The following is a 14,487-nucleotide window of genomic DNA, read 5'->3' on the forward strand; positions in this document are numbered from 1 at the left end:
ATGAGAAGATTCATCCACGTCATAGAATTTGAGAGCTGTATTATTCTTTAGAATGGATAGTAAAGCGTGGGAAGAGTTTCCTAGTTTAGGAATGCCTGTTCCCTCAAGTAATTTATCCATCCTAATTTTCCAAATATGTTTACATGATTTTGCTGACTAACTGTAAATCCTTAGGAGAGATTTTGTGGTCATGTTAGTCTCTTGTTTATAAAAATGATTGCCACAAATTCAGCATGATGAATCTTTATGGAATTTAGAATAAATTGTGGCCAGCATGAAACAGTCTATCTTGTTTTTGAAGTGACTGATAAAACAAAAATAACATTTAGGAAACTCGTAGGAAGTAAGATAGGATTAAATATATGACAAATACTGGGATCTTAGATGTTAAATCACATTTCCTAAAAATCTTTCTTTGTATTTAGTATTTATATTTTTATATGTCTATATGTATATAAATTAGAAAGAATGATTGAAATCATTCTTCATATGAGCTTGAGTTCTCTTTTATATGTAAAAATCTCTCTTTTACATGTAAAGTCCATTCCTTAATCTAAAACATAATGAGCCTATCCAGTAGAGGAACTATTAATATTCATTGCTTTTCTTCCATTAAATGGTCAGGGGCACAGACTGTTGTTCACTGTGTAGTTTACTACTTTCTAGCTGACTTTAACCTCTCAAAGCATTCTCTTTCTTCTATGTAAACATAGGCATACAACTACTGCTTAGTTCATAGAATTGTAAAGGATTCATAAAGTGTTGGCACATGGGGCGCAAGCTAGGTTAATAGCTATTATTAGTAGTACATTTTGGTCTTGTGCTTTTTAAAAAACACTTTTACTCAATGAGAGCCACCCCATTCTAATCTGTACATTTTTGATAGGTCTGCCTACCGCCATGAATTTCCAGGAACCTTAATTTACTGTGTCAAGGACTTGTAAACTCTCCAGCCACTCAGCTCACCATGTGACAGCTCTTTAAGAGTTCTATTTTCATGTATTATCTTAATGTTGATATCTCAATATAGTATTGCTTAATTCATTGGAATATGGCAGTAGAGGGGGGAGATGGGTAAAGAATGAACCGTGCAAAACAATTACTCCATACAGACTCCATGCCAACTATATTTCATGTATACTGGACAGAATTCTTCTTTCTTTTCATCTTGTTTATTGAAAGTCCTTTCCATTTCATTGAGAGAAAGTTCCTGTACTAATCATGACTCCTTTGAATGCAAACAACAGGAACCCTGTTGACACTGGTAAAGGAAAACAAAATTGATCAGGTAATCAAAGTCAGGTATAGCTGAACTGAGGGCTCAAACAATGTCAGAAATCCCTCCCTCTCCTTCCCCAACTCTTCTTTCCTCCTTATTTTCCTGCATTGGCTCTTTTCTTTATCAGGATATGATTGGTGGCCCCTCAGGTTGTGGGAAAGACCATCACCAGCATCTCTAGGCTTTCATTCTACCTTTCTCCCCACTAGACAGAGTCCTTATCTTTTGATAGAGCTAGCAGATTTCCTGGGGAGGCTTTGATTGATACTTGGCTTGAGTCATAAGCTTACTGTGGGACCATTCACTGTGGTCAGGGGACGCAGTGCTCTTACTGGCCTGGATTGAGACATTTCATTCTTGATTTACAGGGACTGAGAGTGGAATGCAGGATGGTTGACCTGAGGGAAAACTGGGGGTGCAGTTAAAGAAAAAGGAGGATAGATGCTAAGCTGCACACATGTAATAATGCATGGCCTGAGGGCTTCCTAGCACACTGCATGGGAACTGGCAGCTGTGGTAGGTAGAATAATGGCCCCCCAAAGATGTCTACATCTGAATCCCTGGAACTCATGAATATGTTACATGGCTAAGAGGAGTTAAGTTTGAGGATGGAATTAAAGTTGCTCATTGGTTGGCCTTTAAATAGGGAGGTTAGCCTGGATTTTCCAAGGTCCTCATAAATAGAAGAGGGAGACAAAAAGACAAAACTACAGAGAAGGCAGCATAAGAAAGGACTTGGTCTGATGTTTCTGGCTTTGAAGATGAAGACAGGGACCTAGGAGCCAGCGAATGCACATGGCCTCCAGAATTTTGAAAAGTCAAGGAAACAGATTATTCCCAGAGCTTCTTGAAGAAATGCAGCCCTGCTGACACCTTGATTTTAGACCCCTGGGACCTATTTCAGACTTCTGAACTCCAGAACTGTAGGATAATAAATATATATTGTTTAATTTCAGACTTCTGAACTCCAGAACTGTAGGATAATAAATATATATTGTTTTAAGTCGCTAAGTTTGTGGCAATTTGTTACACCAGCAGTAGGAAGCTAATACAGTGGCCTCCTGGATGGTCCCAGTTTCTCATACTTTTGTCGTATTGTGAGCTGGACTATTTTAGAGTTGGAAAATATAATCACCCCAAGTAAGTTTCAGTGAAAACCTTTAAAAATGCTGTTCGCATTTCTTATCTGTCATATTTCTCGGCCTTTGGCCCTGGGGGACAAATGCTTATTTTCCTGGCTTTAAAATCTAGGCTCAATGTTAGTCTTTAAAAGTATTATCCATCAAAAAATTGTGAAGTGTATGAGAAATATTAATTTATAGAATGGCTCATATAGCTCTTGAGTCTGTAAAACTTCCAGTGGTGATAAATATAACCATTAGACGTGCTTCTTTAAAAACTAAGATCGGAATGTTAACACTTTGGCATTGGGGCCTCACGTAAAAAAATATATCTTCTCTACTTGTTATTCTGTTATTGATTATTTGATCATTTTAAGATGTAGCAAACAGAAAATACTTGGACAAATACTTTTTCTTCTTTCTTTTTCTTGAAGGTTCTTCTCTTACCTGATTTCATGTTCTGGAACACTAAAGAATGTGCTGTTCTTTTCTAAGTGACTCTGTTGGACGTAAACATTGTGCAATTGCAACAAATACTTATGAAAAAGCCAGATTTAAAAAAATGAGAAGAATTTTTAAGTTCACAGCTATTTGTTCTTTCTTAATGAGAAAAAAAAAAGCTTTCTCTTTTTTCTCCAATAGCTTGATGAAAAATCTCTGACTGTGAAAGTAAGTTTGCAATTAAAATAAAAGACTTCAAAGAGGTTCTCTGCCTTGCGGTGATAAGAGCCTAGAGGAGATGAAATGAGGAAAAAAGAATTTGGCTATGTTCAGAAGTTCAGCATGTGTCACAACTAACTTTTAATTGCCTTTCAGTGAAGATGCGGCCCCTTCTCCGTTTGTGTTTACAGCCTTGGGAAGCCTTCAGCGTGTGGCGCCCTCTTTAACGTCCACTCGTCACCCTGCTCACATTTTTCCTGGAGCAGCTGGCTCCTGTCATTTCTGATGAAAGTCATTCTCCTACCCTCAGCAAAGGATTTGGAAATGTTGTTGTTGGAGCTGCTTCTTTAGCAGATCTTGAAAATGCTTATTTGATTTCCTTCTTGTGGCCAGATTGTTGCATACTGAGAATTTGTACCTGAAAAAGGAAATTGCCTGTGTAAACTGTCTCTTTGTAGTAATCAACCAGTTCTTGGGAGAGAATCCCAGTGTTTGGCTGGGGTCACAGACTATGGGTTGTTACAGCTAACCTAGACTCCAGGCCCTCGGTTGACATGGAGCTGAAGATCCCTTCTAAGCCTATCAGAAAAACTAGACTGGGGCAGAAGTAGAGATGGGAGAGGCCTGAGAGGTGCTGGGACATGGAAGGACTCCGAAGCCCACTTCCATCTTTGGTAGCTCTAGCTAGATGGGGATGGTCATGGTGATAATAACCTCAGCTAATTCTTCTTTTATTACATTGTTACTACCTGGACTAAGTCTTTTAGGTGCCTTACCTTGTTTGAGCCCATTATTATCCTCATTTTTATAGATAACCTCTTGAGCCTTAATTTTGATAATTTGCTTGCAGAGGAAAAAATGTGCATCAGCCTGAAATCAGAATTTAAACACAGTACTTTCCGACTCCAAACCTTTGGTAATCCACCATCGTACCCCACCTTCTCCCTTCCTTGCTTGGGAACTCAAGCCATATTGCATCAGTCCCAAGTATTCCAATATTTGTGTGCCAGGAGTAGCTTTGGGCTTCATTAGATCAACTAAAGATTGCTGGGAAACATGTGAGCTTTGTACTGTAGTCACTCGAGGTCTTAGTAATGTTGCTTATACTACTGAACACTTCTGTTCTCTTATCGTTCTATAGTGTGGTCTTTGTAACGTGCTGGGGACATCTAGTAACCTCTAGGAGACGTTTGGGTATAATTACACAACATATTAGGCAGATACCAAACTGCGCATCCTCAGTTGTGAGCTTCTGAGACTGAATGCATGAAGGAATTAAGACGTTCCCAGAGCATGGGCCACGGCGGCCTACTGTGAAAGCGCTCCTTCTCAAGAATCCCCACTTCCAAAAATTGTCATTGGTTTTTTTTCCTCAAATACCACTGTATGCTAGGGACATTTAAACATGGTTAAGATACCACACTTCCATCCCAAAGAGCTTAAAATCTCTGAGAGGACAAGACATAAGCATATACTTTTCTCCTGTAGAGATTTTTAGAACTTTTATACAGATAATGCATGATGATGAGATCTAAGAAACTTAGACCAGCAGGTCTATACTCTGGACAAGATAGCAGGGAAAGTTTCTTGGGACAGATGGGGCTTGAGATAGGCCCTGTAGGCCAGGTTGGATTTGTATAGATGGAGAGAAAGCAGCAGTCCTTTCCCTGGGGGCGAACGGGAGAGTAGGACTTTGAGGACAGGCATGATTAAGTTGGGTCTGGGGAGCCCATTAGAATGTTTCAATTGGCCAGTATGGGAGACGCTGTTGCAAAGAAGTTAGGGACAGACTGCAGAGGGCCTTAAATGACAGTTCAGTTTTGATTTGAGTTCAGTTACCCAGTCTGCGAGTTTCATTTTCTTATTTGTGAAGTGAGAGGATTTGATTAGTAGGGGCCTTGAAAGCAATTTTCATGTCTAACATGGAAAAAAAGCTATCAGTTTTCTGAGTCTGTTTTATCCTGAAGTAATGATGAGCCATTGAAACTATTCAGAGACAATAACTTAGTAAAATTAATAGCTGGCATTTATTGAGCCCTTCCTGTATGCCGAATACTGTTCAAAGCGCTTTGGATTCGGCCAGTTAATTTTTACAAGTCTATGAATTAAATACTATTACCCTCATTTTACAGATGAGTACTGACATGGAAGTCTTAAGTGACCAAAATCACAAAGGTAGTAAGTGGCAGAATTTAGGCATTTTACACGTGGGACTTTAAAACAGTTTTCCTGGCAGTAATTCAGATAATATTTTGGTACAATTTATAGAATATTTGGTAGTGAGCAGTTATGTTGGGGAGTTTGGACTTGGCACTTTGCGGTTTGCAGTGTGTGGTGACGAGGACTTGAAGCAATTGGAAGAAATAAATTAGTTTAACAGAAATTTCTAAAGAGAAAACAGTAGGACTTGAATGATATTAAATGGGGGGAAAGTGGATATAAAGTCAGTTTTCTAGCCTGGGGCTTTAGGAGAATTAGCACATTATGAACAGAAACAGTGAAGTCAAGAAGGCAAGCTGAATATTTAGGTGAAAATGGGAAGTTTGGTTTCGATAACTTAGGGGTGAAGAGAAGGTATGACACATTATTCTAGGCAGAGAACTGCCATGTTCAAGTTTCAGTGTGAGGGAAGTTCCTCTTTTTCTTTGAACTTGTATTTACTGAGGGCCTGTTATGCGCAAGTACAATAACATATGGAAAAGGGTCCAAAGTCTCAGAAATGATTACAGTTTTGAAACTATGAGAAAATTCTAACGTGGTTGACATTAAAATGGAAAGTGTGATCAGCCAAAAGGTCTTGAAGTATATGGAAACATAGAACATTGCCTCCTCAAATACTTTGATGTAGGTTATGTTTAATATTAGTGTGTGTGTATACAGATGTATATGCATATCTCTCTCTCACACACACACACACACACACACACGAAAGAATGTGTCTCTTTGATTCAGCACAAGGAGGAAGAAGACATTAAGCTAAACTCTCAAATGAGGACTTTAGAGGATTCTCTGACAAGGAGAATTGTTAGTTTTATAATTTAGTCATCCAGTGGAGATATGACAATACTTTTTCTTAAAGGTAGTTTGAGTTTCTGAGGAGATCCTGAATGAAGACATACCCCTCTCACTTGCTTGAGGGAACAAGTTAGAATAGCAGATATAAAGATGTAGTAAAAATATCTTTTACAAACAAGGCTAGGGGAACAGGAAGCTCTCACTTTGATGGGAAGTATGTACCCCAGCCGGTGTATGTCAGGCCCCACTGGGTTAGGGCAGGGCTTGCCCCTGTGACGTGGAAGACAACATGTGCTCCTTATCAGAATCCTTCCCAGGAAGAAGAATGAGGAGGGAGGCGCTGAGCTTTGCAAGCTTCTTATTTTTTCCAGACTTACAGATCATAGACATCACTCTTCATTACGGGGAGAAGGGTGAGCTAGGAGATGGAGAGGCCCAGGAGAGTCAGAGAAAAATCTCTCTTCACAGAGAGCAGGAGCAGGTTAAAGGCACTCCACCTATAACTTGAAAAGAAATCATCTACTTGAGATGCCTTCATTTTAAGAAAGAGGCAAAGATTAGGTGGTTTTCAAGGTCTTTTTTATTTTTGACCTGTATAGATATTCTGTGAATATCTAAAGGGATTTCAGAGTGGGGCTGATTTCCTGCTGCTTGCTTCTGAGCATGAGGGGCTCTGTGTCTGCATTCCAGGAGATCTGTTATAATGACTAGACCCACTTTCTGGTTCTTAATAGCTTGAATAGAAGACCTGGATATTATGAAATGTTCGATTTACTGGTCAGCAAGAGCTGTGAGAAATAGAAACAACAATCGCAAGCAAAATTCTGGTTGTAGAGGTATACGACAACCTGTGTAGTTGGCTGTCACTGATTGCTCAGTGATAAATTGCTATTTGGGGAAAAGATGGTGCATTCTAATTTTAGGTACACCCTCAGGCTCAAACTGCTCTCACCCATTCATTCATTCACAGTTATTTATTGAGTGATTTCAGGTTCTATTTTAGCACTGGGGAACAGTAGTAAAGAGAACAGGTAAAAATCTGTGCCCTCGTGGAGCTTATATGCTAGTGGGAGAAACAATAAGTAAACATAAGTACAATTTATAGTATATCAGAGAGTGAGTGACAAGTTTTGTGGGGAAAAGTAAAATGGGGCAAGGGGATAAAGAGTGATGAGATGGATACTGGTCAGGATACACCTCACTGATAGAGGGTCATATTCAAACAAAAAACCTGAAGGAATTGAGGAGCTCCCTCTGGGATCTCCTCCCAGAGGAAAGGTCACCACAGTGACCTTAAGATGTGAGAATTCTCAGTGCCAGGCTGTAGGACAGAGCAAACCCATTTTACTCTGGGTTGGGTTTTGAGGAGAAGAGTGACTTCACCTGCTACTTTAATTGCTCTGGCTCTATTTTGAGGCTCATTTATAAAGGGGAGGAGCAGAAACAAGGAGAACAGGTATGGGGCTCTTTCAAAACTGGGACCAGTGGTTTGGACTAGGGTAGTAGCCAGGCTGGTGGTGATCTGCGGTCACTGTTTGAAGACATCTCTGAAGGCTGAGTCAATAGAATTTGTTGAAAGATTTGATTTGTGATGTGATGAGAGTTAAGGGTAGTTTAGTCAGGTTTTGGGTGAGTAGTTAGGAGGATAGAGTTGCCAATTACTGACTTAGGAGCAGGAAGATAGGAAGTTTATGTCTGGAAATGTTAAGTTGAAGTGCTTAGGGAATGTCCACCTGGAGAAGGCAATGGAGTTGACAAGAGAGGAGCCCATGGCGATAAATGATTGTGAAGGCCCCCAAACTCATGGGATGGGATGAATTTACCATGCTGCGGAAGGTAGATGAAGAAGAGAGGAGTCCGTGGACTAGGTCCTGGGGATCTGCAGTGTATACAAGTCATGGAAATCAAGGGATGCGAGGAAGGGAGAACGAGGAGGGGAGACCACTGACGAAAGAGGAGAGCTAGAAGAGAAAGATGTCCTAGAAGCTAAAAAAAGAACATATTTCAAGAAGGAAGGAGAAATAAGCTGGGTCAGTAACTCCGGATAAGGCAGGTGAGGAGTGGGAGTCTTGACCATTGGTTTCAGCAACATGGGGTCGCTGGCGACCTCAAGAGCCTGATTGGATCAGGCTGGAGAAAGAACAAGAATGAGAAGAGAGGTATTGGAGACATCTATGGTAGTCAATCTTTTGGAGCATTTTGCTATAAAGAGTAGTGAAGTGATGGGGTATTAGCTAGAGTGGGATGTGTAGAGGGTTTTTATTAAAGATAGGAGATAAGATGGAAGCGTATTTATTTGCCAGTGGGAATGATCTAGTGATGTGGGGAAAGGAATAAAGAAAGAAGAGAGGACAGTCACAGAAACTGTTCTTGCAAAGGCGAGAGGGGTTAGTATATGGAGCACAGGTGGAGGGTTTGCTCCTAGGTAAGATCACAGACCACTTATGCGTAGCACCTGGAGGAAGATAGACTACGCATGCATAGACGCCAGTCGGTGTGGAAGGTTCACTGCATCTGAGTCCTGTTCGGATGACTTAGTGACCACGGTGTGGTTTTACAGTGGGTCTAGCCATTTGTGCTTGCAGAATTGAGGGCCAACAAAAACCTTTACATACCAATTGCTGTGGCCCTTCAGCCACTTCTGCTGACAGTTGTATAGTTTCACACCTTAAAATTGCACACGGGCAATATTTTAATGAGTAGCTGACTTATATTTAAGATTTCAGTAGCTTATATTTATTGCATCCTCTGCGTGATCTCATTTAAACGTCTCACTAGACGTATGAAGTTGGAAGTATTCCTAGCCTCCAGTTAGCAATTGAGGACACTGAGCCTAAGAGAAGCCAAAGAACTTGTTTGGGGTCATGCACTGATTTAACTTGCTTCTGACAGTGTAGTTCCTTCCTTATCCGAAGGCTGTACTGCTTTATGGGAGTATTTGGGCCTGTGAGGTGTGTAATTTCTGAATACAGTAAGTGAACACTGGATATGATGTAATTTGCTTGTATGATTGTAATCTGAGATGAAAATACTTTTGATAGCTTTGAACTTTCCCCACCATCCCCTCCCCCACCTTTTTTTTCTTCCAAAGGCTGAGAATTTAAGAGCTTTTTACAGAAATTTTTGAAACTACACTGGAGGAAAAATTGGTTGGCTGGCTTTGGGTAGACAGAACGTCGTCATTCTTGTGGTAGTTTTCCTTTATAAGTCAGATCTTAAATTAGAAATCGACAGCAAGATGTTCCATCTATCCTGAAATGAATAAGAGCATAGGAGCATGGTCTTCAGTGTCAAAATGATCCAAATTGAGTTTTTCCTTTGGCTTCTTGCTTGCAATGTGTCAGGCCTCCTAGGCCTGCTTTTTCATTTGTAAGCTAAGTATAATAGGACTCACCTGCTGTGATTGCTGTGAGAATTAGAGATGGTATATTCTTTTTTTTTTTTTTTTTTTACGATTTTATTTATTTGACAGAGAGAGAGTGAGAGAGCACAAGCAGGGGGAACAGCAGAGGGGGAAGGAGAAGCAGGCTCCCCACTGAGCAGGAAGCCTGACTCCGGGCTCCATCCCAGGACCCTGGTATCATGACCTGAGCTGACTCAGACACTTAGCCGACTGAGCCCCTTAGGCACTGTAGAGATGGTATATTCTTGGACACAAAGCACAGTGCCCAGGATTTGTCCTGCCAATAAATGGCAGGTGACCTGGTAGCTCCTTTGTCACTTCTGCTAACTACTGTCCAGGGGGACGGTAGCCTGAGGGGTTACTAAGTGCATCTTTTCCCTTGGTTACAATAATTCCCAACTGGAAAATTACTCATTCTGGGTTTAATTTCAGCAATATGTCTTATGAGTACATTTTAGGAATGATTTATTATTTAGCATCAGAGAAGACAAAGCTCTATAGAAATATGCCGTCTTTATTTTGAATACAAATGCAGAACATACTGTCTGACAGTGGAAAAGTAAAACTGTCCCAGAGGATCTAGGATGCATGGTTTGCTGTAAGCATGAGGCTCTGGGTGTCCTTCTGGGTGTGGGGGAGCCTCCTTGCATTCCTCCTAAATTTTCTAGTTCTCTAGTCACTTAATCCAGGCATCAATATATTGTCTAGACTTTGGTTGTGTGAATTTCCTTCAGTGGAGATGGGAAATCTCCTTCCCATCAAACAGTAAATGAATGCTTAGAGAAAGACTTATTAGTGGGATTGCTGGTGCAGCCTGACGCCCGTGGATCTCGGGTAGTATGTCTTGTAAGTTAGTGTGTAGCAGCATAGGCAAAGCAAAGGTACTCCAGTTACCTGCATTACTAACTGAATGCATGATACACAAATCCGACTGACAAGAGACCCTGACATGTACAAAATCTTGTTTTAGATGGTATTGGATATGCCAAGCTGAATGGGGGAGTTTCTTGTCCTCAAGGAATTTATCCTTAATTGGGGATAGGCTTGGTCAGTCCACATCCAAGAGCCTGAGTCATTCCTTACTTTGGAAACCTTCCCCTCCATCACTCTGCTCCTGTGACACCAGAGTTCATTCCCTAAAATTTCTAGTTCTTTCTATAAATAGCCAGAAGTGACAAAAGTATTCCCCATGGATTTGGCTGTAAGAGAGACCGCATCTTTGTGTCTGTGCTTATGCTGATGCCTAGTGTGGGTCCTTGACGATGGTCCAGAGAACCCACAAAGCAGGAATCGTGCTGCTGCTGCCCCTCCAGGGTTGGAGCCAGGCTTCACTTTACTCTGTGTTGTGACAGTCCTCACTCCTCTGCCTAGTAAATATTTACAACAGTGCTATTTGATCCGTGCATTTAATAAAGAAGGGTATTTTGTTTAAATACATTGGCCATTCTACCTGGCATATTGATAACAAACATGCACTCAAAGAATTTCTAAGTTGTAAAATGCCTTCATTCATTTTCTGGTACTTTATACACTGTTTGAAGTATTTACAAAGCAGGAAAAGAATGAATATATTCTATAAGGCTACTTTAAGATCATAGGTTATAGTTCAGTTATGAGTCTTACACTTTCATTTATTGGAAGACATACATGTGATTGCTCTAGGCAAGAAGTATTCGTGGGTCATAGAATTTTTTTCAGGATACTTTTACATACTGCAGGACTAGCCTTAGGCTAGAATCATGACGATGGGGGACTTTTTAATTTCTGTTATCAGATTTTACATGTCTTCTTTTCTCATCCTTGTCCTCATTTCCTTTTCCAGGGTCCACTCTTTTGCTTCAAAATCATTTCTAGTAAGGGATAAATGGTTTACTCAGTGTGTTATCTTTCCCCAGGGCGTTTGTATTTTAGCAGACATGATACATTTGGCTAAAGGTGGGGAATTAATTGTGAAATTTAGTTTAACCTGTAGCTGGCCACCCGTGATGTAAGGTAGACTTCAATTAGACATACATATAAAAATGAGTATCTGTCCCATGTATGGAATTTGGTGCAAAATGACAATGCTATTTGCTCTTGACTGACCAGCATCTGCATATTTAATTTATAGATTATGATTTCTACTTTTTTTTTTTTTTTTTTTTTTTACCCATTCTCCTCGTTTTCTGAAAAGATTCTGTGATTTATGGGGCACAACTGAATGGAGTAGAATGAGTGTATGGGCTTTGGAGTATGACTTGGATTCATATCTGAGCTTCACAGTTACTTTACCTTGGGCACATACTTCCTGAATCTCAGTTTCCTCACTCGTAAAGTGTGATTATTAGGTTTGTTATGATGGGAAAATTATGTATAAACTACAGCACCATAAACTACAGTATATAAAATTACAGGCCAATGGTAAATGCAACATAAAGTAGCTATTACAATGAATTCTAGGATTTTTACAGGAAAAAAATTAAACAATCAAAAAAATTTCTTCTGCATAATAGCAACTTTGTTAAAAATTTGTAGCAGGTGTCAGTTATGTCAATAATAAATGAATCAGGAGCATGTCTTGATTATAAGCAAGCCAGATATCATTTATGGAAACTTATTATATTCATATTCTCAAACGTATAAATGAGATATGAATATTCACATTGTAGTACATTTTTTAAAAAGAAAATGATTCATTGAGCCCAGAGTTACCTAAGTATAGTTGAGAAATGATTCGAGTTCCCAAAATTTCATGAGTTCAGGAAATGAGAGGGTTCAGGAATATATTTATCATGCAAGTTGAGGTACAGCCTTGTGAGGTGGGGCATTTTATGCCTCTGTTATGTCCTCCTGTGTTCTCTTGTCACACAGGGTTCTACAATTCTATTTTTCGCCCCCACAGATTTACCAATAAAGAGACAGAGTGAGTATGAGCTGGTGACTCCAGTCAGCACAAATTCTGAAGGACACTATCTCTCCCATATTCTTTCTGCAAATCCCAAAAGGAGGTCACCGAGGGACGTGTCTTCCAACTCTGAGCAGTTGTTTTTTAACATCACAGCATTTGGAAGAGATTTTCATCTGCGACTCAGGCCCAACACTCAGCTAGTAGCTCCCGGGGCTGTTGTGGAGTGGCACGAGACATCTCTGGTGCCTGAGAATATAACTGACCCCACTAATGATCATCAAGCAGGAAATGCTTCAGAAAGAATCTGGAAAACAGAGCCTTTGCAGACTAACTGTGCTTATGTTGGTGACATCATGGACATTCCAGGAACCTCTGTTGCCATTAGCAACTGTGATGGTCTGGTAAGACTTATTCCCTTTTGTGTGTATGTGTTTGCAGGTGTGTGGGAGTGCAGCGTGGCTCCAGCATGTTTGGAAGGTAGAGGTGGAAAGGAAGCCTTATTATTATATTTTAAGTTCAGGAAGGAGCTTGAAAATGCATTTTACTGTCAAAGATGTGTGCTTTGGCTTCATTTTGCCATGAAGACAGCGTTATTCCGAGAAGCAAAAGATACCTATTTTAGCATTTTTTGCTTACGTTTTCACTTGTGTTACATTGGGGGAATTTTATTTCCTTATTTCTCTCAAAGCATTCTAAAAATTTTCTAAAGAAATGTAGATTCCTCCAAAATGATAGTATTTCACTTCTTATGTGGAAACTTTGGATATCTTCTTAAAGAAAGTATTTTTGAATGCATTCTTTCACTTCCCCACAGAATGCTAAAATGGGAAGTGAGCAGATCCTTTGTCAGAATTTGTTCAAATAGCATTACTTTACAAACATGAGATGTAGTTCTCTCAGCATCGTGGCTTTGAGTCAATTTTTTCTTTATTTTCAACTAAAATGCCCATATATTGCTCTTCAGTTTTGTTGTTGAGGCCAATAGTAACCGACCTTTCTTTACACACTCTGCAGATGTGAAATACTTTTATTTGTTTTGTATCTCCAGATGTTATTTGAAAAGTGTGTCAATGTTTATGCCTCTTCCATCCACGGTTGACTTTGTTCAAAACGCAACCATTTTTCTTCCTATGGTTGCCAGGCTGCTGTTTCTTGGGAGTTCAGAGCTATTCCCTTTGTTTTGCCACTCTTCTGGGAGTTCTCAAAATATTCCTTATGTTCCTGCTTATAATTATTCTACCTTAGCTGGTCCTTCAACAATACTGTGAATTTTTTGCTATTGTTCTCTCTATGCATAGGCCCAACCCAGAGGAGGTATGATACATATGTTTTACCAAATGGTGGTGAGGTCATTGTTTTAGGCTTTATTTTTGCAGTCTTGTTCTGCTTCTTGATGTTCTGCAGGGTTTTAAAAGCCAGTGCTGAAAACTGAGCAGAGGACATATGACAGGTCCAAGTGTTCAAGTTGGACTGCATTACATTAGGATCTGTACGCTCGCATTTGGTGTTAGACCGTATTCTGGGGTTTGAAGACGTAAGGGATCGCTCAAATTCTTCTCATTCTGTACAAAGGTTGAATAGATGTGAATTAATTAAGTTATTGAGTAGAAAATAAAAAAGAAAGCACTTTCTAGAAGTCAAAGTTTAAAGTATTCATTGAGAGAGCTTGATTCAGTACTAAGACAGAAAAAAACATAAATCATAAAAAAGGTACCGTTTTATAATCCTTTCAAGTAAAATACATTGGGTATAAATCTTAATTCAGTGTTATCTTTTAGTTTTAAGCGTAAAAAATTATGTACGTTTTATCTTCTCAGTTAAGATTTGAAATGTGGGATATCGCTTTGAAAATCAGTTTAAGGAAGGTAAAAGGCAAGGAACTTATTTTAATGCATCATCACAGTGATTTTTACACCTGACTTAGCAATCAGTATTTTTCTTATTGTACATGTCAAATTATCTAATCATAGATACAAGAAATCTGGGGCCATAACAAGTTGTTATAAGGAAGAGGAAAATAGATATAAAGTCTGAATGAATGTTTATTAATGGGATTCTTTAATTGCTCATGTTTAAGATATGGTGTTAGCATCATCGTAAATCAGTATTGAGTGTGTGTGTG

At 39.5% G+C, this 14,487-nt stretch overlaps 1 protein-coding gene across 1 annotated transcript in view; it reads left to right on the forward strand.

Moving 5' to 3' along the window:
- Positions 1–14,487, forward strand: part of ADAMTS3 (ADAM metallopeptidase with thrombospondin type 1 motif 3) — a 248,822-nt gene that overhangs the window by 6,912 nt on the left and 227,423 nt on the right. Inside the window, exon 3 of the mRNA XM_008693199.2 lies at positions 12,360–12,766. Coding sequence (XP_008691421.1) covers positions 12,360–12,766 — 407 coding nt within the window. The remainder of the gene's footprint in view (positions 1–12,359; positions 12,767–14,487) is intronic.

This window comes from Ursus maritimus, unplaced genomic scaffold (genome assembly GCF_017311325.1).
Source record: "Ursus maritimus isolate PB19 unplaced genomic scaffold, ASM1731132v1 scaffold_8, whole genome shotgun sequence".
Taxonomy (NCBI): domain Eukaryota; kingdom Metazoa; phylum Chordata; class Mammalia; order Carnivora; family Ursidae; genus Ursus; species Ursus maritimus.